Source organism: Pan troglodytes, chromosome 16 (assembly GCF_028858775.2).
Source record: "Pan troglodytes isolate AG18354 chromosome 16, NHGRI_mPanTro3-v2.0_pri, whole genome shotgun sequence".
NCBI lineage: Eukaryota > Metazoa > Chordata > Mammalia > Primates > Hominidae > Pan > Pan troglodytes.
The window spans coordinates 81431616-81457486 of NC_072414.2; the positions used below are offsets into that span (position 1 = coordinate 81431616).

General features: G+C 52.9%; 1 protein-coding gene across 6 annotated transcripts in view; it reads right to left on the bottom strand.

Moving 5' to 3' along the window:
• The window catches only part of KIF7 (kinesin family member 7), a 37487-nt gene extending 12109 nt beyond the window's left edge, over positions 1 to 25378 (bottom strand). The window contains exons 1-16 of one of the 6 annotated variants that reach the window (XM_063794345.1): positions 24734 to 24984; positions 22464 to 22815; positions 19602 to 19802; positions 18835 to 19228; positions 18116 to 18635; positions 17463 to 17579; positions 16678 to 16905; positions 15741 to 15874; positions 15183 to 15298; positions 14860 to 15012; positions 12048 to 12250; positions 3522 to 3719; positions 2977 to 3102; positions 2652 to 2828; positions 1313 to 1528; positions 110 to 316 (exon numbers count right to left, since the gene is read on the bottom strand). In XM_063794345.1, the coding sequence (XP_063650415.1) occupies positions 110 to 316; positions 1313 to 1528; positions 2652 to 2828; positions 2977 to 3102; positions 3522 to 3719; positions 12048 to 12250; positions 14860 to 15012; positions 15183 to 15298; positions 15741 to 15874; positions 16678 to 16905; positions 17463 to 17579; positions 18116 to 18635; positions 18835 to 19228; positions 19602 to 19802; positions 22464 to 22815; positions 24734 to 24919 (3528 nt within the window). In that variant the 5' untranslated portion in view covers positions 24920 to 24984. Of the gene's footprint in view, positions 1 to 109; positions 317 to 1312; positions 1529 to 2651; positions 2829 to 2976; positions 3103 to 3521; positions 3720 to 12047; positions 12251 to 14859; positions 15013 to 15182; positions 15299 to 15740; positions 15875 to 16677; positions 16906 to 17462; positions 17580 to 18115; positions 18636 to 18834; positions 19229 to 19601; positions 19803 to 22463; positions 22816 to 24733; positions 24985 to 25222 lie in introns of those variants that run through there. The other 5 variants (XM_063794346.1, XM_024349363.3, XM_054667909.2 and 2 more) reach the window with 5 other exon arrangements.
• Between the last annotated feature and the right edge of the window lie 493 nt (positions 25379 to 25871).

The following is a 25871-nucleotide window of genomic DNA, read 5'->3' on the forward strand; positions in this document are numbered from 1 at the left end:
GTCCCCCAGTCTGGGAGGAAACGGGATATCCGCTGGAGCAGCTGCCATGAGACACCTCCCCACACGTGCCGCTGAGGAGGAGCTGGGGGGCCATGGGCTGGTGGCCCACCTTGTCAAAATACTTGCAGAGGAGGGCTCTGGTCTCTGAGGATGAGAGGTAGCTGAGCTTGGCCATGAGGTTCATCTCGCACTGGGACAGCAACGAGGCTGAGGCCCGAAGCACCCGCTGGCGGCATGTGATGGCCTCATTCTTATACTCAATGGCAGCATCCAGGGCCTCGATGGCCTCATCCAACTGGAACAGCGTCCGCTCCTCCTGCAGAGACAGGGGCATGCGTGGAGGAACAGCACCCACTGCCTGAATGCTGAAGTCCTGGGCAGACATGCAACAGCCAACACGTAGCCACAACTGGGCCTTAAGGGTCCCCTCGTCCCAAGGGCCAAGTCAGCGCATCGAGAGAGGTGCCCCCTGCTCACTGTCACAGCCCCAACCCCAGGGTGAGCTGGGGGCACTGCTCAGAGGTGGCCTGCTCAACTGCAAGCCTCTGTGAATGATCTGCATTCAGGAAGTTCAGAGCACCCTAACCAAACAAAAGGCATGGTTGGGACAGCCACGGAGGCACCACGGTGTCTGCTGGGTAAGCTTCTACAGATGGGGATACGTTCGAAGAAATGCGTCATTAGGCGTTTTCGACGTCGTGCAAACATCAGAATATACTCACACAAACCTAGATGGTATAGCCCACCACACACCTAGGCTACAAGCCTGGACAGCATGTGACTGTACTGTAGGCAGTTGTTAACCATGGTGAGTATTTGTGTATCTAAACATAGAAAACGCACAGCAAAAATGCGGTATTATAATTTTCTGGGAGCACCATTGTTGTATGAGCTGTCATTCACTGAAATGTCACACAGCACATGACTATAGTCACATAGGCTTTCTCTCTGCTCAGGGAACACAGATGTGTGGGCATGAGGTGCACTGAGTATGCGCCTGACACTCCACACACGGAGCCGAGACGTGTGGGCAGGTACTCGAATGCAGCACAGAACAGGAGTCCAGGCTCCAGCCAGAAGAGAGCTGAGAGGTCAGCACAGCCTGGCCCCTGTGTCCCAGCCAATGAGGCCAAAGCAGGGGCAGAAGGGCCAGGCCAGCCCTCCCCAGCCCCCACCTCCACCTAACAGTGAAAACTTGGGTCTGCCGACAGCAAGGCCCAGCACCCGCAGAGGGCTGGAGCAAGGGCTGAGGAGAGCAGACAGACAGGCAGACAATGGCACCAAGGGGCTGAGCCATGGGGCCGCAGGGTACCTCGGGGGACAGCAGACTCCCCTGCCTCAGCTTGCTGTCGATCTCCAGGCGCTGCTTGAGCAGCGAGTCCTTCTCCTGGCGCAGGCTGTCGATCTCCCCGCGGATCTGCTGCTGGCTCTGGGCGCTGCCCTGCCGCAGCTGCCCGCTCTTCTCGGACAGCTCCTTCTCCAGGTGCTCCAGCCGGCTGGACACTCGCACGATATCCTCGTTAAGGGCCTGGGGGCAGAATCACCAGGGATTAGAGAAGGAACAGGCACTGTCCTCACAGGGGTGACAGAAAGGGCCGGATGTTAAGGAGGACTTGCGTCCTTCCCTCAAGAAACCAACACTCCAAATGGTCTGCTCAGCAGGGAGACCAGACTTAGTTCACAGAGACTCCAGGAGGCGGGGCTAAAGGGACCAGAGCATTTGCAGAGGGGCACTCAGAGATGGCGAGAGGAGGATAAGGACCAGAGGGACGTGGCCCTCCTGGCAAGAACAGGCAATGGGTAGGGGTGGGAGGAATGATCTGTCACTGAGATGACCAGACTGGACAGTGATAGGAATTGGCCAAGCCCCAAAGGCCTTTCTGGGAGCCAGATGCGGGAGGAAGTGAGGGCTCTCCTGGCGGAGGGAAGTTACGGATCATCCAGTAGGACCCTGGATCCTCCTGGACATCAGAGTGATGCGTGCTGGCAGGAGCAAGGCTCCTGGCCTCTGCAGGCCTAGGACACTGGGCGTGTGGCCCAAGCCCCTGTACTGGAACAGGCCCTGCATCAATGACTGCCATCCCCCTCCAGCCATCATGGTAACATTATGATCCCATCTGACAGAAGACAACGCTGTGGCTCAGAAGCTGACCTTCCTATTCTAGATGGAGTAATGATGCCAGGCGGAGAAGTCTCTTTCTATTTGGCTATACCACCTTCCTATACCTGCGCCGCCTCATTCTTCCTGCACAGGCCCTGAGGAGGGGGTTAATGAGTGAAATGAATTGGAGGATGGACACTTAAGAGAGGTTCTTCTATGCATACATCTCTAACTGTGTCATAAATATCCTGAAGCCCTATAGCTCATGGGGATGCACAGGATAGAACCCAGTAGGACAGAGCTTCCTCTGTCTGGAACTTACCTGGCAGAGATACCACCTAGAAGAAACTCTCCTGTCTAGACCTCGCCTGGCAGGGACATCACCTGGCAGGTTTATCACTTGGAGGGACCTCACTTTGCTAGACCTCACCTGGCAGAAACTTACTTGGCAGGAGCTCACCTGGCAAGATCTGTCCTGGCTGGACCTCACTTCACTGGACCTCACCTGGCAGGATCTCTCCTGGCTGGGTCTCTCCTGGCAGGGCCTCACCTGGCTGGATCTCAGGCGCTTGCTCTCCAGCCCCGTCTTCTCCTGCATCAGGGCCTCCTTCTTGGCCAGGATGGCCTCCCGCTTGTGGAGCTCCTCCCCCAGCTCCTCCAGCGCCCGCCGCTGCTGTAGCACCTTCTCCATCTCCTGGTCCAGCCACTTCTTCTGCTCCTCAATCTTCTAAGGAAAAGTAGGGAGGGAGGGAGGGAGGGAACTCAGGGCCCACCTCTGGCTGTGTCACCCGCCACTCGAGGTTCACTGGGGAGAAAGGTGCACCCACCAGCCAGCCCCCAGGGGAGCCCTGGGTGCGGACACAGCCTGGCCCCACCTGCTGCTGTTCCAGGCTGACCACAGAGCCGTTGCTGCCACTGCGCCTCTTCCTCTGGAAGGCCGCGATCTCTTCCGTCTTAATCTTCAGGATCTTCTGCTGCTGCTCATGCTTCAGCTCCAGCTCCTGGGTGAGGAGCTCAGTGGGCAGGGCTGTTTATGGTGCCAGCATCTTACCAGAGCCTGCCACCGATCCCAAAGCCCCCAGGAGTGCCTGCCCACTCCCAAGAGGGCCCTGCGAAGTGTCCCCCAGACCCATCCCACACAAATCTCCCTGGAGACCGGCAAATAGACGCAAACACTTAGAAATAAGCCCCACAAGATGCCAGTCACCTCATATACCTCATCTCACTGAAGTCTCACCCTGGCCTTGAGTTTCCTATAACATTCCACATTTTCAGATGAAAAAACAGACTCAGGCTAAGTGACCTGCTTTCTAAGGTCACGTGGCTGTGGGTGGCAAACCCTGCCTGGGCTCCCCTGGCTGGGCCGCCAGCTCAGCCTATTGGCCTGGACAGAAGGTCCCCACCCTGCCGTGAGCCTGACCTTGACGCGGTGCTGCCGCTTGCTCATCTCTGCCTCCAGGCGCCGCTTCTGCTCCGTCTCCTCGCGAAGCCGCCTCTGCAGCTGTCCCTGCTGCTGCCGCATGAGCTGCACGTTCCGCTCGAGCTCCTGCAGTCGCTTCTCACTCTGGGCCGACAGTGACACCAGCCGCTCCGTAGCCTGCTTCTTCTCCTTCAGCACCTGGGACCCACACAGTCTTCACTGGGCCATGCACGGGGCTACCGCGAGCCTGCCATAGTGCTGGGCACTCAACAAGGGCAGGCAGATAGAGGGCAAATGGGTAGGTGGGTGATAGACCAATAATAATAACAGAGGCCGGGTGCGGTGGCTCATGTCTGTAATCCCAGCACTTTGAGAGGCTGAGGCAGGCGGATTACTTGAGGTCAGGAGTTTGAGACCAACCTGGCCAACATAGTGAAACCCTGTCTCTACTAAAAATACAAAAATTAGCTGGGTTTGGTGGTGGGTGCCTCTAATCCCAGCTACTCAGGAGGCTGAGGCAGGAGAATCACTTGAACCCGGGAGGCAGAGGTTGCAGTGAGCCGGGATCGTGCCACTGCACTCCAGCTTGGGCAACAGAGCCAGACTCTGACTCAAAAAATAATAACAGGACACAGGAGCCAAGATGGCCGAATAGGAACAGCTCCGGTCTACAGCTCCCAGCGTGAGTGACGCAGAAGACGGGTGATTTCTGCATTTCCATCTGAGGTACCGGGTTCATCTCACTAGGGAGTGCCAGACAGTGGGCGCAGGTCAGTGGGTGCACGCACCATGCGCGAGCCAAAGCAGGGCGAGGCATTGCCTCACTCGGGAAGCGCAAGGGGTCAGGGAGTTCCCTTTCCTAGTCAAACAAAGGGGTGACAGATGGCACCTGGAAAATCGGGTCACTCCCACCCGAATACTGTGCTTTTCTGACGGGCTTAAAAAAGGCACACCAGGTGATTATATCCCGCACATGGCTCAGAGGGTCCTACGCCCACGGAGTCTGGCTGATTGCTAGCACAGCAGTCGGAGATCAAACTGCAAGGTGGCAGCGAGGCTGGGGGAGGGGTGCCCGCCATTGCCCAGGCTTGCTTAGGTAAACAAAGCACCTGGGAAGCTCGAACTGGGTGGAGCCCACCACAGCTCAAGGAGGCCTGCCTGCCTCTGTAGGCTCCACCTCTGGGGGCAGGGCACAGACAAACAAAAAGACAGCAGTAACCTCTGCAGACTTAAATGTCCCTGTCTGACAGCTTTGAAGAGAGCAGTGGTTCTCCCAGCACGCAGGTGGAGACCTGAGAACAGGCAGACTGCCTCCTCAAGTGGGTTCCTGACCCCTGACCTCCAAGCAGCCTAACTGGGAGGCACCCCCCAGCAGGGGCAGACTGACACCTCACACGGCCGGGTACTCCAACAGACCTGCAGCTGAGGGTCCTGTCTGTTAGAAGGAAAACTAACAAACAGAAAGGACATCCACACCAAAAACCCATCTGTACATCACCATCATCAAAGACCAAAAGTAGATAAAACCACAAAGATGGGGAAAAAACAGAGCAGAAAAAATGGAAACTCTAAAAAAGCAGAGCGCCTCTCCTCCTTTAAAGGAACGCAGTTCCTCACCAGCAACGGAACACAGCTGGACGGAGAATGACTGACGAGCTGAGAGAAGAAGGCTTCAGATGATCAAATTATTCCGAGCTATGGGAGGAAATTCAAATCAAAGGCAAAGAAGTTAAAAACTTTGAAAAAAGTTTAGAAGAATGTATAACTAGAATAACCAATACAGAGAAGTGCTTAAAGGAGCTGATGGAGCTGAAAACCAAGGCTCGAGAACTACGTGAAGAATGCAGAAGCCTCAGGAGCCGATGCGATCAACTGGAAGAAAGGGTATCAGTGATGGAATATGAAGTGAATGAAATGAAGCGAGAAGGGAAGTTTAGAGAAAAAAGAATAAAAAGTAACGAGCAAAGCCTCCAAGAAATATGGGACTATGTGAAAAGACCAAATCTACATTTGATTGGTGTACCTGAAAGTGACGGGGAGAATGGAACCAAGTTGGAAAACACTCTGCAGGATATTATCCAGGAGAACTTCCCCAATCTAGCAAGGCAGGCCAACATTCAGATTCAGGAAATAACAGAGAACGCCACAAAGATACTCCTCGAGAAGAGCAACTCCAAGACACATAATTGTCAGATTCACCAAAGTTGAAATGAAGGAAAAAATGTTAAGGGCAGCCAGAGAGAAAGGTCGGGTTCCCCACAAAGGGAAGCCCATCAGACTAACAGCGGATCTCTCAGCAGAAACTCTACAAGCCAGAAGAGAGTGGGGGTCAATATTCAACATTCTTAAAAAAAAGAATTTTCAACCCAGAAATTCATATCCAGCCAAACTAAGCTTCATAAGTGAAGGAGAAATAAAATACTTTACAGACAAGCAAATGTTGAGAGATTTTGTCACACCCAGGCCTGCCCTAAAAGAGCTCCTGAAGGAAGCGCTAAACATGGAAAGGAACAACCGGTACCAGCCACTGCAAAATCATGCCAAAATGTAAAGACCATCGAGACTAGGAAGAAACTGCATGAACTAACGAGCAAAATAACCAGCTAACATCATAATGACAGGATCAAATTCACACAACAATATTAACTTTAAATGTAAATGGACTAAATGCTCCAATTAAAAGACACAGACTGGCAAATTGGATAAAGAGTCAAGACCCATCAGTGTGCTGTATTCAGGAAACCCATCTCACATGCAGAGACACACAAAGGCTCAAAATAAAAGGATGGAGGAAGATCTACCAAGGAAATGGAAAACAAAAAAAGGCAGGGGTTGCAATCCTAGTCTCTGATAAAACAGACTTTAAACCAACAAAGATCAAAAGAGACAAAGAAGGCCATTACATAATGGTAAAGGGAGCAATCCAACAAGAAGAGCTAACTACCCTAAATATATATGCACCCAATACAGGAGCACCCAGATTCATAAAGCAAGTCCTGAGTGACCTACAAAGAGACTTAGACTCCCACACATTAATAATGGGAGACTTTAACACCCCACTGTCAACATTAGACAGATCAACGAGACAGAAAGTCAACAAGGATACCCAGGAATTGAACTCAGCTCTGCACCAAGCGGACCTAATAGACACCTACAGAACTTTCCACCCCAAATCAACAGAATATATATTTTTTTCAGCACCACACCACACCTATTCCAAAATTGACCACATACTTGGAAGTAAAGCTCTCCTCAGCAAATGTAAAAGAACAGAAATTATAACAAACTATCTCTCAGACCACAGTGCAATCAAACTAGAACTCAGGATTAAGAATCTCACTCAAAACCGCTCAACTACATGGAAACTGAACAACCTGCTCCTGAATGACTACTGGGTACATAACGAAATGAAGGCAGAAATAAAGATGTTCTTTGAAACCAATGAGAACAAAGACACAACATACCAGAATCTCTGGGACACATTCAAAGCAGTGTGTAGAGGGAAATTTATAGCACTAAATGCCCACAAGAGAAAGCAGGAAAGATCCAAAATTGACACCCTAACATCACAACTAAAAGAACTAGAAAAGCAAGAGCAAACACATTCAAAAGCTAGCAGAAGGCAAGAAATAACTAAAATCAGAGCAGAACTGAAGGAAATAGAGACACAAAAAACCCTTCAAAAAATTAATGAATCCAGGAGCTGGTTTTTTGAAAGGATCAAGAAAATTGATAGACGCTAGCAAGACTAATAAAGAAAAAAAGAGAGAAGAATCAGATGCAATAAAAAGTGATAAAGGGGATATCACCACCGATCCCACAGAAATACAGACTACCATCAGAGAATACTACAAACACCTCTACACAAAGTAGAAAATCTAGAAGAAATGGATAAATTCCTCGACACATACACTCTCCCAAGACTAAACCAGGAAGAAGTTGAATCTCTGAATAGACCAATAACAGGAGCTGAAATTGTGGCAATAATCAATAGCTTACCAAGCAAAAAAAGTCCAGGACCAGATGGATTCACAGCCGAATTCTACCAGAGGTACAAGGAGGAACTGGTACTATTCCTTCTGAAACTATTCCAATCAATAGAAAAAGAGGGAATCCTCCCTAACTCATTTTATGAGGCCAGCATCATCCTGATACCAAAGCCGGGCAGAGACACAACCAAAAAAGAGAATTTTAGACCAATATCCTTGATGAACATTGACGCAAAAATCCTCAGTAAAATACTGGCAAACCGAATCCAGCAGCACATCCAAAAGCTTATCCACCATGATCGAGTGGGCTTCATCCCTGGGATGCAAGCCTGGTTCAATATACGCAAATCAGTAAATGTAATCCAGCATATAAACAGAACCAAAGACAAAAACCACGATTATCTCAATAGATGCAGAAAAGGCCTTTGACAAAATTCAACAACTCTCAATAAATTAGATATTGATGGGACGTATCTCAAAATCATAAGAGCTATCTATGACAAACCCACAGCCAATATCATACTGAATGGGCAAAAACTGGAAGCATTCCCTTTGAAAACTGGCACAAGACAGGGATGCCCTCTCTCACCACTCCTATTCAACATAGTGTTGGAAGTTCTGGCCAGGGCAATTAGGCAGGAGAAGGAAATAAAGGGTATTCAACTAGGAAAAGAGGAAGTCAAATTGTCCCTGTTTGCAGATGACATGATTGTATATCTAGAAAACCCCATTGTCTCAGCCCAAAATCTCCTTAAGCTGATAAGCAACTTCAGCAAAGTCTCAGGATACAAAATCAATGTACAAAAATCACAAGCATTCTTATACACCAACAACAAACAGAGAGCCAAATCATGAGTGGACTCCCATTCACAATTGCTTCAAAGAGAATAAAATACCTAGGAATCCAACTTACAAGGGATGTGAAGGACCTCTTCAAGAAGAACTACAAACCACTGCTCAAGGAAATAAAAGAGGATACAAACAAATGGAAGAACATTCCATGCTCATGGGTAGGAAGAATCAATATCATGAAAATGACCATACTGCCCAAGGTAATTTACAGATTCAATGCCATCCCCATCAAGCTACCAATGACTTTCTTCACAGAATTGGAAAAAACTACTTTAAAGTTCATATAGAACCAAAAAAGAGCCCGCATCACCAAGTCAATCCTAAGCCAAAAGAACAAAGCTGGAAGCATCACACTACCTGACTTCAAACTATACTACAAGGCTACAGTAACCAAAACAGCATGGTACTGGTACCAAAACAGAGATATAGATCAACGGAACAGAACAGAGCCCTCAGAAATAACGCCGCATATCTACAACTATCTGATCTTTGACAAACCTGAGAAAAGCAATGGGGAAAGGATTCCCTATTTAATAAATGGTGCTGGGAACACTGGCTAGCCATATGTAGAAAGCTGAAACTGGATCCCTTCCTTACACCTTATACAAAAATCAATTCAAGATGGATTAAAGACTTAAATGTTAGACCTAAAACCATAAAAACTCTAGAAGAAAACCTAGGCATTACCATTCAGGACATAGGCATGGGCAAGGACTTCATGTCTAAAACACCAAACGCAATGGCAACCAAAGCCAAAATCGACAAATGGGATCTAATTAAACTAAAGAGCTTCTGCACAGCAAAAGAAACTACCATCAGAGTCAACAGGCAACCTACAAAATGGGAGAAAATTTTTGCAACCTACTCATCTGACAAAGGGCTAATATCCAGAATCTACAATGAACTCAAACAAATTTACAAGAAAAAAACAAACAACCCCATCAAAAAGTGGGCGAAGGACATGAACAGACACTTCTCAAAAGAAGACATTTATGCAGCCAAAAAACACATGAAAAAATGCTCACCATCACTGCCCATCAGAGAAATGCAAATCAAAACCACAATGAGATACCATCTCACACCAGTTAGAATGGCAATCATTAAAAAGTCAGGAAACAAGAGGTGCTGGAGAGGATGTGGAGAAATAGGAACACTTTTACACTGTTGGTGGGACTGTAAACTAGTTCAACCATTGTGGAAGTCAGTGTGGCGATTCCTCAGGGATCTAGAACTAGAAATACCATTTGACCCAGCCATCCCATTACTGGGTATATACCCAAAGGACTATAAATCATGCTGCTATAAAGACACATGCACATGTATGTTTATTGCGGCATTATTCACAATAGCAAAGACTTGGAACCAACCCAAATGTCCAACAATGATAGACTGGATTAAGAAAATGTGGCACATATACACCATGGAATACTATGCAGCCATAAAAAATGATGAGTTCATGTCCTTTGTAGGGACATGGATGAAATTGGAAATCATCATTCTCAGTTAACTGTCACAAGAACAAAAAACCAAACACCGCATATTCTCACTCATAGGTGGGAATTGAACAATGAGATCACATGGACACAGGAAGGGGAATATCACACTCTGGGGACTGTGGTGGGGTGGGAGGAGGGGGGAGGGATAGCATTGGGAGATATACCTAATGCTAGATGAGGAGTTAATGGGTGCAGCGCACCAGCATGGCACATGTATACATATGTAACTAACCTGCACATTGTGCACATGTACCCTAAAACTTAAAGTATAATAATAATAAATTAAAAATAATAATAACAGTATACTAATAATGGTAAATACTACGACATTTACGCACCAGGCACCACACTAAGAGCTCTGTGTATATTAAATGGTCCTAATGAGCCTACAAAAAGTGTAATTATGATTATCCCTATTTTACAGATCAGAAAACTGAGGCAGAGAGGTTAGGAAACTTGACCAACGACACATAGCTAGTAAGTGGTAGAACTGGGATTCAAACCTGAGCAGTCAGGCTCCAGAGCCCATGCTCTCAACCACTCCACGATATTGTCTCTTGGACATTTGAACTGAGAAAATAAGGATGGGTGGGCATCTGCAAGGATGGACGGATGGAAGGGTGGGAGGGACAGATGGCTAGGTGGGCGAGATCATATGAAGGTAAAAAAATAGGATAGGCCAGGCACAGTGGCTCATGCCTGCAATCCCAGAACTTTTGGGAGGCCAAGATAAGTGGATCTTGATCACTTGAACACCTGAGGTCAGGAGTTCAAGAGCAGCCTGGCCAACATGGTGAAACACTGTCTCTACTAAAAAAAAAGAAAAAAAGAAAAAAATTAGCCAGGTGTGGTGGCACCTGCCTGTAGTGGCACCCAGCTACTCAGGAGGCTGAGGCATAAGGATCACTTGAACCCAGGAGGCGGAGGTTGCAGTAAGCTGAGATTGCACCACAGCACTCCAGCCTGAGCAACAGAGTGAGACTCCGTCTCAAAAAATAAAAAATAAAAACAACAGGATGGAGACCGTTATGGGCTGAATTGTGTTTCCCCAAAATTCCTATATGAAAGCCCTAACCACCAGCACCTCAGAATATGACTGCGTTTGGAAAGAAGGTCTTTAGAGAGGTGATTAGTTTAAATGAGGACATTAGGGTGGGCCCTAATCCAGTATGACCAGGGTCCTCATGACAAGAGGAAGAGATACCAGGGCTACAAGCAGGGGAAAGGCCGTGTCAAGACACAGCCAGGAAGTGGCCGTCTGCACACCAAGAAGTGAGGCCTCAGGGGAAACCAGACCTGTAGACACCTTGAGCTCGGACTGACAGCCTCCAGAGCTGGGAGAAACTAAACTTCTGCTGTTTAAAGCCCCCTAGTCTACGGAAGTTTGCTATGGCAGCTGTAGCAAACTAAGACAGAGAATGCATGAATTAACAAAAGGGGATGGAAGGGGTGGATGCACCTGTGGAGAAATGGACAGGTGGTCAATCCACCGATAAAAGGCTAAACCAGCTAGGCGCGGTGGCTCACACCTATAATCCCAGCACTTTGGTAGGCCCAGGTGGGCGGATCACTTGAGGTCAGGAGTTCAAGACCAGCCTGGCTAACATGGAGAAACCCCGTCTTTACTAAAAATACAAAATCAGCTGGGCGTGGTGGCACGTGTCTGTAATCCCAGCTACTCAGGAGGCTGAGACAGGAGAATCACTTGAACCCAGGAGGCGGAGGTTGCAGTGAGCCAGGATGGTGGCACTGTACTCCAGCCTGGGCAACAGAGTGAGACTCTGTCTCAAAGAAAGACTAAACCGATGCATGGGTTTGACGGACACATGGACCAACGGATAGACAGACAAGGGAGAATGGGATGGAGGGGTAAGCGAATGGAGAGCTGAAAGGGGGACCGGGAGACAGAGGACTGCACGCTGCAGGGTAGGTTTCTTTAGACGCCCACCCTTCACCCTCTCGTTGCTCTCCCAGGTGGTCTTCAGGCAGGACCTGCCCCCTGCCTCTACTGTGTGTAAAGCTGGGCGGACCCCCAGCTTCTATACCAGCCTCACCCTGCAGGGCCAGGGCTGGAGCACAAGGTTCCACAGTGAACTTGGGCCTCAGAGCCCACATGTCCTGGTCCCAAGGATGGCAGCCTAGGAGGCAGGAGTCACCCCAGCACCCCACCCTGAGGCCCCGAGACTAACCTGCACCTGGCTCTGGGCCGCAGCGACCCTCCTGCGGAACTCCTGGAGCCGAGACCGCTCGCCAGCATCCTGGGGCTCCTTGCCCTCGAGCTCCCGCAGCTGCCTCTGGCCTTCACTCAGCTCGGCCCGCACCTGCTCTGCCTCCTGCTCCAGCTCCCGGATACGCTGGCTGTGCTGGCGGTTCAGGGCCTGAGCTGCCTTTCCTGGAAGAAAGCGGGAATGTCAGCACAGGCAGCCCTGCTCCACCGAGAGGGCCAGCTGTTTGTCCCCCTGGGAGGTTTCCCAACCCTTGGACACCTGTGTGGGTTTCACCAAGCCTTTGCACCACCAGTACCACAGTTTACTTAATATTTTTCTTCAAATCAACTCTATTTATTTATTTATTGAGACGGAGTTTGCTCTTTTTGCCCAGGCTGGAGTGCAATGGCGCAATCTTGGCTCAGTGCAACCTCCGCCTTCCGGATTCAAGTGATTCTGCTGCCTCAGCCTCCCAAGTAGCTGGGATTACAGGCACGTGCCACTACACCTGGCTAATTTTGTATTTTTAGTAGAGATTGGGTTTTGCCATGTTGGCCAGGCTGGTATCGAACTCCTGACCTCTGGTGATCCACCCACCTTGGCCTCCCAAAGTCCTCGGATTACAGGCGTGAGCCACCGCGCCCAGCCTCAACTCACCTTTTAAATGAGCCTCATCCACTGCAGCGACCCAAGGAAATTACAAATTAGTTTTATTTTTACCAAATGCATTCTAAAATAAATATGTAATCTGAACCTGTATATAATTAAGCCTTTAGAACTAACTTTCATTTCCAGGAAATCTGGAGGACAAAAGAATGAGCTAAATGACACCACAAAAAAGCAAACAGACAAACCCCAAACATGTGGGGTTTGGGACATTCAGCAGGATGACTGAGAGAAGGGAGATGTCAGAGACCTCAGAAACAAATACAGTCGGCCCTCTGCATCTGTGGGTTCCACACCCATGGGTTCAACCAACCATGGATGGAAATTATATTTTTCTAAATAAATGGCTGCATGTGTACTGACCATGTACAGATTTTTCTTATCATCATTACCTAAACAATACAGTAAAACAACTATTTACCCAGCTTTTACATTGTATTAGGTATTGTAAGAAATCCAGAGATGATTTAAAGTGATTTAAAGGAAGATGTGGGTCAGTTACTGTAAATACTATACCACATTATTTACTAAACCTTTTTTGAGCATCCACAGATTTTGGCATTCACGGGGTCCTGGAACCAATCCCACATAGATATCAAGTGACGACTGTATGATGTGTGTGTGGAACAAATTTGGAGCCTGATTCAAGCGATCCAGCTATAAACAGACACTGCTGATAATGGAGAGAATGTGCTTATGCTCTGGTCATTAAGAGGACTGTGCCGGGTGCGGTGGCTCACGCCTCTAATCCCAGTACTTTGGGAGGCTGAGGTGAGCGGATCACGAGGTCAAGAGATCGAGACCATCCTGGCCAACATGATGAAACCCCGTCTCTACTAATAATACAAAAATTAGCTGGTTGTGTTGGCACACGCCTGTAGTCCCAGCTACTCGAGAGGCTGAAGCAGGAGAATCACTTGAACTCGGGAGGCAGAGGTTGCAGTGAGCCAACATCGTGCCACTGCACTCCAGCTTGGCAACAGAGTGAGACTCCGTCTCAGAAAAAAAAAAAAAGAGGACATTAGTTTCATGAGGTGTGCTGATGGTATTACAGTTAAGTGAAAAAAAAAAGTTCCTATTTTTAAAGCAGCACACTGGGAGGTGTAGGGAAGAAAGGACATGAAGTCTGGCATGTCCTTCAAAATATTCAGCAAAGAAAAAAGGGAGAGGAGGTAAAACAACTGTGGAAAACTCTTGGTAACTACTAAGTCTGGAGGATGGGTATATGGGACCCATGGTACTTGTCTCATGTCTGGTTGAAAATGTTTATGATGAATTTGGTAACAAATTCATTAACTATTAAAATAAAAACGCTCCACTGGCCAGCACCTAAAACTACCCCGTGTCCCCTCCTTCACTCATATCACCAGTCATAGGCATAACACAACTTGGAGACACTCAGTCCTCCATGACACTCACTGTGTGCTCCCCAGGACTGAAAGATACTTTGCCCAGCACAATGGCTGAAACATTGCAGGCACTTGATAAGTAAGAAGAAGTGCTGGGCATAGTGGCTCACGCCTGTAATCCCAGCACTTGTGGAGACTGAGGCGGGTGGATCACCTGAGGTCAGGAGTTCAACACCAGCCTGGCCAACATGGTGAAACCCCATCTCAACTAAAAATACAAAAAAAAAAAAAAAAAAAAAAAATTAGGTGGGTGTGGTGGTGGGCGCCTGTAATCCCAGCTACTCGGGAGGCTGAGGCAGGAGAATCGCTTGAACCCGGGAGGCAGAGGTTGCAGTGAGCCAAGATCACGCCACTGCACTCCAGCCTGGGTGACGAGTGAAACTCTTTCTCAAAAAAAGAAAAAGAAGAAAAAAGAAGTACTGCTTACTAAGAGCTATTCTAAGCACTTCACCTGAATTAACTCACTTCACCCTCACAACACCCCTATTCAGTAGGTATAACGACTATCCCCATTTTAGAGATGAAAAAACTGAGGCACGGAGGGTTTATGCTACTTGCTCAGGGTCACACAGCTGGAAGAGGCTGGGCTGAGTATCAAACCTAGGCCATCCGGCCCCTGCTCCTAACCACCTCATTGTTGAAATCCCTCTAGAACAGTGCAGAAGTAACGATGAGAAGTCCCCCTCGGGTGAGAGGCCCACCTGATGCCCACCCCTCACCTGTGCGGACCAGCTCGCCAATGAGCTCCTCCTTCATGCGGATGTTGATAGCCAGCTCCCGGATCTTCTGCTGGGCCTGGGCCAGCCGCCACTCTGAGGCCGTGGCAGGGGGGACCTGGCGGGCCTGAACTCGGGCCTTGCTCCCACCAACTGCTGCAACAGGCAGCCTGTCAAGGTTGCTGCCCCAACTGACAGTGGGGGAGACAGAGGAGTGGAGAGCAGGGGCTGCCAGGGATGGTGGGTGGGACTGTCCCAAGGTGTCTGGCCCAGGACCGTGGAGGGGCAATGGGGAGGAGGCCCTCTCTGCATCCCACCCAGCTTACCTCTGGACCCTGGAATGGCCGCATCCAACTCCTCAAGGCAAAGCTCTGGGCCCTTCCTCTCTGGCAGACTCCCTGGGCGTGCCCCCGCCCTCTGACTGCAGTTGCTGATCCCATTTCTGGAGGACAGAAGCAGGAGGCCATGCTCCTCCCCAGCCCCTGCCCCAGCCTAGCCACCCCCAGGCCTGGAGGGAAGAAGAGAGGCCACCGGGTCTTCCACCTCCCAGGGTCAATATAAACCCAGGATGTGAGTCTGGCAGAATCAGGAGTCCAGGGGCAGAGTTTTAGGAGGTACAGGGCAGCTGGGGGCATAGAGGGCCACCCTGGAGGCTGAAGTCAGGAGGCCTGGGCCCACCCTGTATCACACTCGCTCCAGTGAGACCTTTCGGCTCAGAGCCCCACAGCTCTCCCCCAAGGGCTGGCCAGGGCAACATGAGGGCATCCTAGGACCCAGAGGCTTCCCCACTGCCTGTCACGAGAGGAGACGGTGGGATCCCCAGCCTGCCTAGCCCTGGGCCCTGAGCAGGCCCTTGTCAGGTGGGGGCAGTGGGTCCCACGCACCTGCGCAGGTGTAAGGTCCGCCTGGGCAGCTCCTCCTCCTCCTCTTCCTCCTCTGAAGCAGCTGAAGAGCCACTTCCCAGCCTGTTCACCTCAGTCAACAACTCAGCTCCAGCCTCCCTGCCATTTGTCACCTGCTAGGGGAGTGAGCCATTTCCCATCCCAAGTCATCATCCCTGCGATATACCCCACCTTGCCTGCCCTCCTCATATCTCTGCCTCCTCAAGCCCTGCCTTACCTTCGTGATCCAGCTCAAATGACCCCTCTGGCAGCCTTCTGAATCTCAAGCTGGGGTGAGAGCTTCCTCCCTCCCCTCCCCTCCCGCCTGCTTTGGCTCCCATGATACCTGGTACTCCTCAGGTGACAATCTGCCCTTTCTACCTTGTGTACAGGTCATCTGCACCCAAGTCCTATCTCACCAACAATTCCCTGCCAGAGTGATGGGTGAACATGAGACTTCTGCCAACCCCCAGCTTTGAGAGCTGAGATGACCCAGGCCTAAAAGCCCCAGAGGACCCAGAACTCTCAGGCAGGAGTAACCTTTGTCCAAACAAGGTTCCCCACGTGGAAAAGTGAACTTGCAAAGAGAGCCATCCAAAGACAGAGGGGGTGGTCTGAAAGGTGATGAGCTCTCCGTCTGCAGAAGTGTGCAAGGTTTCCACCCGATGCCGGAAGCCTGAACCCCCTCTGTAACCTCCTCATTCCAAGCCATCTTCAGCTACCCCAGGGATGCCCGATGGCACTGCACCCTTCTGAGAGGCCCAGAGTCATTCAAATCTTGGCTCTTCCTCTGGGGACAGCTGAAAGCAGCCTCTCGCATCTCACAGCCAGTCCCATGAAAGCATGAGTGGGGGACACGTGCCCCAGTGCCCCCTTCCCCTGCCCCGAGCTTGACCAGTCCAGCAGGGCCCACAGACACCCAGCCTCGCCCTCTTCTCACCTCTCCCCTCTGCTCAGAGCCAACTTCATCTCCAGGGAGGCAGGCAGGGGGCACCATGCCCAGCACATGGGCGTGGGCACCCCCCAGGGGGGCTGTATGAGGTCGAGGCACAAAGGACCCGGGAGGCAGGCCATTCAGGAGCCGCGGGCCCCCCCAGCCTGGCCGCACCAGCTCTAACCGCAGCCGCAGTTCCACCATCTCCTCCTGCTGCTCACGCAGCCGGTCGCTCTGCAAGACATGGTCCAGGTGCCAAGGGGGCATGAATGCCCCGACAGGCAGGAGTGTAGGAAACTGAGGAACAGGTCTGAGGCCACTCCACCGTCTCTGGGCTGAAAATGAGGAGTGTCAAATACTCCTCTCCTCCCCAACAACTCTCCTCCCCAACAACTCTCCTCCCCAACAACTCTGTAGGAGTTCAGACTCAAACTCACCCCGCAGATCCCATCACACTCCTATCCTGCCAGACCGCCGCCACCAGAGGGCGCCAGGAGCAATGCTGACCTGGTGACGCCCGGCTCCAAGGCCCCCCGCTGCTGCCCCTCCTGTCCCCTCTCCCGTCCAAGCTCACACCACCCAGCAAAGCTGCCCTGCCTGGCGGTCCTGCACACCCACCTGCGCTGTTGTGATGCTCACCTCCACACTTTCGCTCATGTGCACCTCCTGACTCTACACCCCTACCCCGCAGTACCCTACCCTAACTCCCTCCCATCCTGAGAAACTCAGCTCTGCCTTCCCTTCATCCGCCTCTGGGAAGCCTTCCCCGCACTGTGAAGCGGGCGCCGCACCTGCAGTTTGTACTGCTCCATGGCGTCCTCCAGCGCAGCCAGAAAGTCTCGGTTCTCCTCCTCCAGCCGCGCCACCTGGTTCTGCAGGGTCAGCAGCTGCTGCGCCCCCTCATCCTCCTATAGGGCAGGGAGAGGGGCTTCAGGGGCGGGGGTTGACAGGGCGAGCTGGACACCCGGCCTCTTCTTGTTTAGCCCTGCTTTCTATCTACTCTTCCAAGCCCTACCTGCAGTGGGAACTCCAGACCCACTGGTGGGAGGGCACCCCAGACCCCAGCTGGCCTGGGTGCCCTCTGCAAGCCATTTGGGTCATCTCTTGTAATTATCCATCGTATTTGTATTAATAATATCACCACTATTATTAGGAACAATTTACTGCGTCTTCACCGGCATGCTAGGCACATGTGACACCCTCAGCCCTTACAACATCCCCACTAAGAGATGGGGTAAGTCCTACGGTTATCCCTATTTTACAGCTGGAGACCTGAGACTCGGTGAAGTTAAGGAAGTGACCACGGTAATCAGCAGAAGTGACCGAATCCCGAACGTGCCCTGCTAATGGGCAGGAGGCAGGGGCGCAGCTGCTGTCTGAAGACCCTCTTCCTTCCTCTCCACCACTCCCCACTGCCCACAACCACAACCTGTCCCTTGGCCACCTTTCGCCCGCCGGCCCCCTGCGCCGCCTGGTCCTCGACGGAGGCGCTCTCGATGCCGCTGTCGGGCCCGGAGGCGGAGCTCAGGGCGCTGCGCTCGCCCTCGACGGCGCACAGCCAGTCGCGCACCTTGCGGGCGGCGGCGCCGGGCAGCCCGGGCTCGGCCTGCAGCTCGCGCAAGAGGCTGTAGGCGGCGTCGGTGCAGGCCCGGTAGCGCGCGCACTCGGCGCCCAGGCGCATGGCGGCCGCCGCGGAGGCGGTGGCTGGGCCTGGGGCGCGCCGGCCGCGGTGGATGATGCGGGTCTCGGAGCGGTGCCGTGGCGGACCCCGCGCGCCGCTCGCCGCCTCTTCGGGTGGCCGCTCGGCCTCGGGCCGCCAGTTGACCGTGGCGCGGTTGCGGATGTTCTGGGCGCGGCTGGCGTAGTTGAGGGTGTTGAGGGTCTCGTCGAAGTCGGAGGAGGAAGGGCTGACGCAGGCGATCATCACCGTCTTGGCGTTCCCGCCCAGCGAGTCTTTGAGGATCCTGAGGGCGCGAGGGGGAGGCTCTCAGGGGCCCCGACGCTCCAGGCCCAGGGCCAGCAGGCCAGACCTGGGACCGGCTCCTGGCGCGGTTCCCGTGGGCTGGAGACCTCGGGGGACCTGGGCTTCCACCCCCACTGGTGTGCTGGGCACTCCCCGCCTCCCCGGCCCCCAGGCCACATAGGAGCCAGGGGGCAGCTCACCGGGTGATCTTGGAGTCGCGGTAGGGTATGTGGCTGCCCCGGCGCTGAGGGTCCCCCAGGGCGCTGATGACGTTGCCCAGCGCCAGGAGGCTGCTGTTGATCTGGATGCTCTCCTTGAGCCGCTCGCCGGTGCTGCCCGTCTTGAGCACCCTCTCTGAGCCCGCCAGGTCCACGAAGTGGAACTTGGAGACGAGAAGCTGGCCCGGGGCGGGGCGGGGCAGGCGGCTGGGGGCGCGCCCCCGCTGCTCCAGGGTCACGGTGAAGACCGTGTGTGAGCGGCTAGACAGGTGGTTGAGGTGCGTGGCTCCCGTGTGCCGCGCCGCGTTGCCCATCTCCAGGAGGCTCAGCACCTCATCCAGGCCCTCCACGTCCACCTCCTTCACCCCGCACAGCACTGCGGGCACAGAAGGCCGTGAGCTCCAGGGCAGGGGCCGCCAGACTGACCAGCCAGGAGGGCAGGCAGAGCAGAACTAGCCCCAAACCTGCCCTTCCTGACCCACTGCTCCCTCCCCATGCCCACGGGGTACTGCCCTTCCTAGTTCGGGCTTGAGGGGCTCCGGCTTCCCACTGGCCCACCTCAGTGCCTCTCACTCTGGGTATAGAAGCATGTACTGAACTCAGTGGAGGCAAGAAGCTAAAGCAAAACCTCCCAGGGCTTGGGTTTTCCATGAGGAGTTGCCATTCCCAGACAGGTAAGCACCCCACTCCAAACAGGTGAAGCCCCCCTAAGCCCCTCTCCGTCAGTGGAGGACCCCAGAGTTCCTCACCAACATTCCCGCGCTCATCTTCCCGGAGCTGGATGTCACGGCTGGCAGTGCCCACCTCGAGCAGGTCTCGGAACTCCTCCTTGTACACTTCCAGGTAGGACACATGTACCAGACAGTCAAGCAGGTCGTTCTCATCGATGAGCTTGAAGGCCTCGGCCATGGCCCTCGGGACAATGCCCTGCTCATCCTCAAGGAGGGAGGCTGGGGAGACACCGCAGGGCCTCCTGCCACTTCAGCTGGACACGGCCCATGGCCCCCAGGCCCGGAAGCTCATAGGCCCCTGCCAGAGCTGGAGGATGGTGCTCTAGGATGGAGAAGGCAGTGGCCGAGGCCAGGATGGGACAGGTGGCCTGAGCTTGGCCATGCTCCAGCGTGGTCAGGCAGAATTATAAAATTTAAGAGTTGGAAGCAACCTCTCCTGATTCAATCAACCCCTTTCATGCTGTAAGCATCCCCTTCACTGCATCCTCAACAGATTATCAAATAACCTTGCCTTGATTACTCCTAATCCATGCTCAGTTATCTAAAGGGCCTCCTAAATTTATCTCAAGGAAATACTCAGAGGAACTTCAGAGCAGCACTCTTCCTCATGACTTCAAAAAATGCAAACATCCTAAGTGTCCATCCGAAGATCCAATAGGAGATCTGGCCAAATCAACTTTTTTTTTTTGAGACGGAGTTTTGCTCTTGTTGCCCAAGCTGGAGGGCAGTGGCGTGATCTCGGCTCACTGCAACCTCCACCTTCCGGTTTCAAGCGCTTCTCCTGCCTCAGCCTCCTGAGTAGCTGGGATTATAGGCGTCTGCCACCATGCCCAGCTAATTTTTGTATTTTTAGTAGAGACGGTGTTTCACCATGTTGGCCAGGCTGGTCTCAAACTCCTGACCTCGTGATCCGCCGGCCTCAGCCTCCCAAAGTGCTGGGATTACAGGCATGAGCCACCGCACCTAACCAACTATTTTATATTCACAATGGAATGCCAGGTAGCCATTAAAAAGTTAGAATTTTTTTTTTTTGGGTAGAGACAGGGTCTTGCTGTGTTGCCCAGGCTGGTCTCCCAACTCCTATGCCCAAGCAGTCCTCCCAGCTCAGCCTCCCAAAGTGATGGGATTACATGTGTGAGCCCCTGCACCTGGCCTAAAAAGTTAGATTGAAGAATATTTAATGATACAGAGAAATGTTCATGATACATTTGTTGTTGTTGTTGTGTTTTTGAAATGGCATCTCACTGTTGCCCAGGCTGGAATGCAGTGAAGCCATCTTGGCTCACTGCAACTTCTGCCTCCTGGGTTCAAGCAATCCTCCTGCCTCAGCCTCCTGAGTAGCTGGGATTATAGACCTCCACCACCATGCTTGGCCAGTTTTTTGTTTGTTTGTTTTTGAGACGGAGTCTTGCTCTGTCACCAGGCTGGAGTGTGGTGGCCAGATCTCGGCTCACTGCAACCTCTGCCTCCCAGGTTCAAGCGATTCCCCTGCCTCAGCCTCCCAAGTAGCTGGGACTACAGGCATGCACCACCACGCCCAGCTAATTTTTTGTATTTTAGTAGAGACAGGGTTTCACCATGTTGGCCAGGATGGTCTCGATCTCCTGACCTCATGATCCGCCCACCTCGGCCTCCCAAAGTGCTGGGATTACAGGTGTGAGCCACCATGCCCGGCTCAGTTTTTGTATTTTTAGTAGAGATGGGGTTTTGCCATGTTGGCTAGGCTGGTCTCGAACTCCTGACCTCAGGTGATCCGCCCGCCTCCGCCTCCCAAAGTGCTGGGATTACAGGCGTGAGCCACTGTGCCTGGCCAATGATACATTATTAAGAAAATCAAACAGGACACAAAAGAATGTATATAATATAATCCCATTTTTGAAAAGTAAAATAATTTTCCCAGGGAAAGAAACTGGAAGGCTAACAGGGCAGGGGATTTCTGAAAGGCAATTATCAAGTACATTTTATTTCATACATGTGTTTTGCTGTATTTTCCTAATTTTTTTTACACAAAGTATCTTTCTGTAACTGCTATGGTCTGAATTTGTTTATGCTCCCCAAAATTCACATGTAGAAATCCTCACCCCCAATATGATCGAAGTGAGGGCTTTGGGAAGTGGATGGGGGGAGCCCTCATAAATGGGATTAGTTCCCTTATAAAAGAGAGCTGAAAGAGACCCCTTCTGTGTTCTACCATGTGAGTTTAGAGAGAGACGGCGACTGTCTGTAAGGAAGAAGGCCCTTCAATCTGCTGGTGCCTTCATCTTAAACTTCCCAGCCTCCAGAACTGTGAGGAATAAATTTCTCTTGAGGAGCCACCCAGTCTATGGTATTCTGTTATAGTGAAGGGAGCAGAGCAAGGCAGTAACCCGACAGAAAACAGCTTGTGTTACTTAAAAGGGGACACTTCCTTCAGTTGGCCCAAAGGATCTTTCTCGAAACTGCTCCAGAGCCTGGCTGAAGCACCTTGCAGCCCTGCTGTGCAGTATCCAAAGCAGCCTCTTCCAGGACACACGGCCCCCATTCCCAACTGCTCCAGCTAGAACACAGATTCCTGACCTTCCCTAGCCAGCCTGACAACCTCTAGAGACACGCCACCTTCCCGTGCCCTTCCTCTGCTGAGGTCCCCAGAGCCAGGCAGCATGGCGCCATCTCTATGGAGGTGAGGCCACTCACCTCCAACGACCCTTCCTTCCTGCCCTGCCTAGCCCACAGACATGGCTGGTCCCAGCCTGGGCCACAGATCCCTGTCTAGGAAATCGACTCTTCCTCCCCCGGCATCCCCACCTTCCACAGAACAGGCAGCAAGAGGACGGGGCAGAAATCCAGGAAGGAACTAAGGCTCCTTAAAGTGGGCACAGGGCCACGAACAGGGTCACTCACCCACACTGGCCTCCCCCATGGTGTATGTCTTCCCTGAGCCCGTCTGACCATAGGCAAAGACAGTGGCATTGAAGCCCTCGAAGAAGGCCTCAAGGAGGGGCTGAACGCAGGCCTGGTACACGGCCTCCTGCCTGGCATCCTCGGCCAGCACCACGTGGAAGCCAAAGTGTCGGTCACGGCCCAGAGTGACGCGGCCAAGCCCTGGCTCCACCTGCAGGCAGCTCTGATGCCCGTGCAGCAGCTCCTTGGGCAGCAGTGGTCGAACTCGCAGGGCAACCCGCACTGGGGCCTCCTCAGCCCCTGGCAGCCTCTGAGCCTCCAGCCCCATGCCGAGGGAGGACTGCTCTGGGCCCTGTGGAGAGAGAGAGAAGCCCTGGCCATCAGCACTTGTACTCCAGGAGCTGGACTCACCCTGCAGGGGACTCGAGCCAGATCCTGCAGCTCCTGACCTTGGAGGGATTGGGGGAGGGTGGTCAAAGTTCAGAATATCCCCATGTCCAACCTGGTGCTCAAAAATTGCAAGGGCCATGACATATATAGTCCCCCACAGGAACATGTCATGGCTTCCAGCACTGGCGAAATGAGGCCGTAACTCCTGAACTCCAGTGTTTCAGCTGCACTCTTCCCTATGGCCCCATCTCCTAGAAGAACGCACACACACAGCACCACACCACACCAGGGAACTCCTGTCCCTAACACCCACTGGGTTTACCACAGTCTCTGTGTCAAGTCACTCACATCCCCTGCCCCACCTTCTTCAGAAAAGTCAACAGATCCTTCAAGACCAAGCTCTCACCACCAAATCCTGCCAATTCCACCTCCTAAATATCTCTCAAGTTCACCTGCTGCTTCCCATTCTGTTGCTAAAGCCCTGGTCCTGGCCACTGACATCGTGCCAGGATGACTTTGAGCAGCCTTCCCCCGGCATCAGTCTCCCTGTCCCCTCCCGCAGGGCAACCAGGGACATCTTTCTTTTTCTTCTTGAGACAGGGTCTCTCTCTTTCACCCAGACTGGAGTACAGTGGCATGATCACTGCTTACTGTAGCCAAGGCTTCCCAGGTTCAAGTGATCCTCCCACCTCAGCCTTCAGAGTAGCTGGGACCACAGACATGTACCTGGCTAATTTTTTTATTATTATTATTATTATTATTTTGTAGAGACAGTCTAGCTATGTTGCCCAGGCTGGTCTTGAACTCCTGGGCTCAAGGGGTCCTTCCAAAGTGCGGTGACTACAGGCATCAGCCACTGCGCCTCAGAGGCATCTCTCAAAATGCAAATGCAATTATTTCACTCCCTGCCTAACCCCAACTCCCCCAAAAAAAGGCTCTCCACTGCCCTTGGGATTCAAAATATTTTTGTTTTTGTTTTGTTTTGTTTTTTATTTGAGACGGAGTCTTGCTCTGTTGCCCAGGCTGGACTGCAATGGCCCGATCTCGGCTCACTGCAAGCTCCGCCTCCTGGGTTCACACCATTCTCCTGCCTCAGCCTCCCAAGTAGCTGGGACTACAGGCGCCCGCCACCACGCCCGGCTAATTTTTTGTATTTTTCATAGAGACAGGTTTCACCGTGTTAGCCAGGATGGTCTCGATCTCCTGACCTCGTGATCTGCCCGCCTCGGCCTCCCAAAGTGCTGGGATTCCAGGCGTGAGCCACCGCGCCCGGCCTGGGATTCAAAATATTAAGGAAAAAAAAAAAAAAAAAAGACAAGCCTTAAATCAGGCCCTGCCTCCCTGGACTACTCACTTCCCACACCCCAGGCCTTTCCTCGCCTCCTCTCTCTGCCTGCAACGGCTAGGTGTTACCCAAGCCTCCTCATCCCTCTCGGCTGAGGCTGCAGCCACCTTCTAATTCAGGGAGCCACGGAAGCTCCCCTCCTCTGTAACCCCACCACGACACGCACACAACCCCCAGTGCTGTTCCACCCGCCCGTGACCACTCCAACTGCAGGTTACTACCCACTTCTCTCCCCGACCTCCCAGACCAGGAGCTGGAAGGCAGGGACCCTCTGGGTCCACTTTGCACTTTATCACCAGCGCCCAACACAAGGTCCCACGCTGCGCAACAGATAGTGATGGATACTCTTCATCCAGGGAACTTTCCCTGCCCTCCCTCCTCCTACCGCGTTCCTCACCCCCACCGCCACCCCGGCACTTCATTCTTTACCCTTTAACCTCTCTCTCAGCACAGTAACCTTTCGTTAATTCAATCACCCAGCCCCTATTGGGCTCCCGACCCTGGGCACACAGCGGTAAACCCTGCCTCGCAATACCGTGTGGGCCTTCGCGCACCCCTCCGCGTGAGCGTTCCGAGCCCGGTGCAGTCCCGGCTTCCGCGCGCCCCTGCTCTCCGCACAGCGCTCCCGCTCCGAAGGTGCTCTGACCACCCCGCAGGCGCTATTCGGAGCCGGGGCAGGGCAGCCGGGGCTGGAGGCGGCGGGCGCGGGACGGAGCTCCATGAAAGTTGGAAGAAGTGATTACAAATCGGGACCCGACTCTCGCAGCCTTGGTGCTCGCCCCTCCACGCAGGCCCGGGATGCCGGCCTCAGCCCCCAGATGTCGGGAAGAGGGCGCCGGCCAGTCCAAGGAAGAGCTTCCAGGAGGCTGGGGAGCAAGGGTGCCGGGCTCCTCATGCCGGGTCAGGTCTCCCAGGAGTGCCGGCTCCCAGGGCCACTAGGCCCAGGCCTGCGCGAGGAGGGAGCGCGCGCCTCCCTCCACCCACCCGGTCCTCGCCCCTAACCCGCTCTCGGGCCCACACTCACCTGCCTGGCTGCGAGCGCCGTCCCGGGCCAGGCAGTCAGGCTTCCATCCCCAGTGCGGCGCGCTCCGATGCCGTCATCGGGACCCCCGCCCCCCAAACCAGCCCTCCCCTCACCCGCAACTCCGCCCGCCGGGGCGCTCGGGGGCGGAGGCGCGAGCCGGTCGGCGTCGCGGAGTCGGCCCGCAGACAGGGCGGGCGGGGCCCGTGCTCAAGGGCTGGGCCTGGAGAGTGTGCAGCATCCTCATGATGGCATCGCCTTATTTTCTAGAATTTGTCTCCAAACTGGACTCCAGACCATCCTGTCCTCAGCCCCGAGTCACCTTCATCCCCGGTCTCTGTTTTCCACTCCCAGTCCCAAACCACGCCCCCTGCACGCCACTCACACAGCCGGCAGAAACTTTAATCTCCCCACGTTTAAAAAAGTTTTCTCCGTTATAAGACTCTCTTTTTCTCACATTTTAGCATTCCTAAAATTGAGTTCCATCTTACACTCATTGTCAAGGGAAACTTGGCACCAGGAGGGGCAGGAGAGGTGATCTGGGGGTGTCCACGGCAGCCTCAAAGAGATGGTTGGTGTCTTCACCTCTGAGACCTCTGATCCATTGTTTGCACTGGAAGCACCATGAATGGGTGAAAACATATTTGTCACT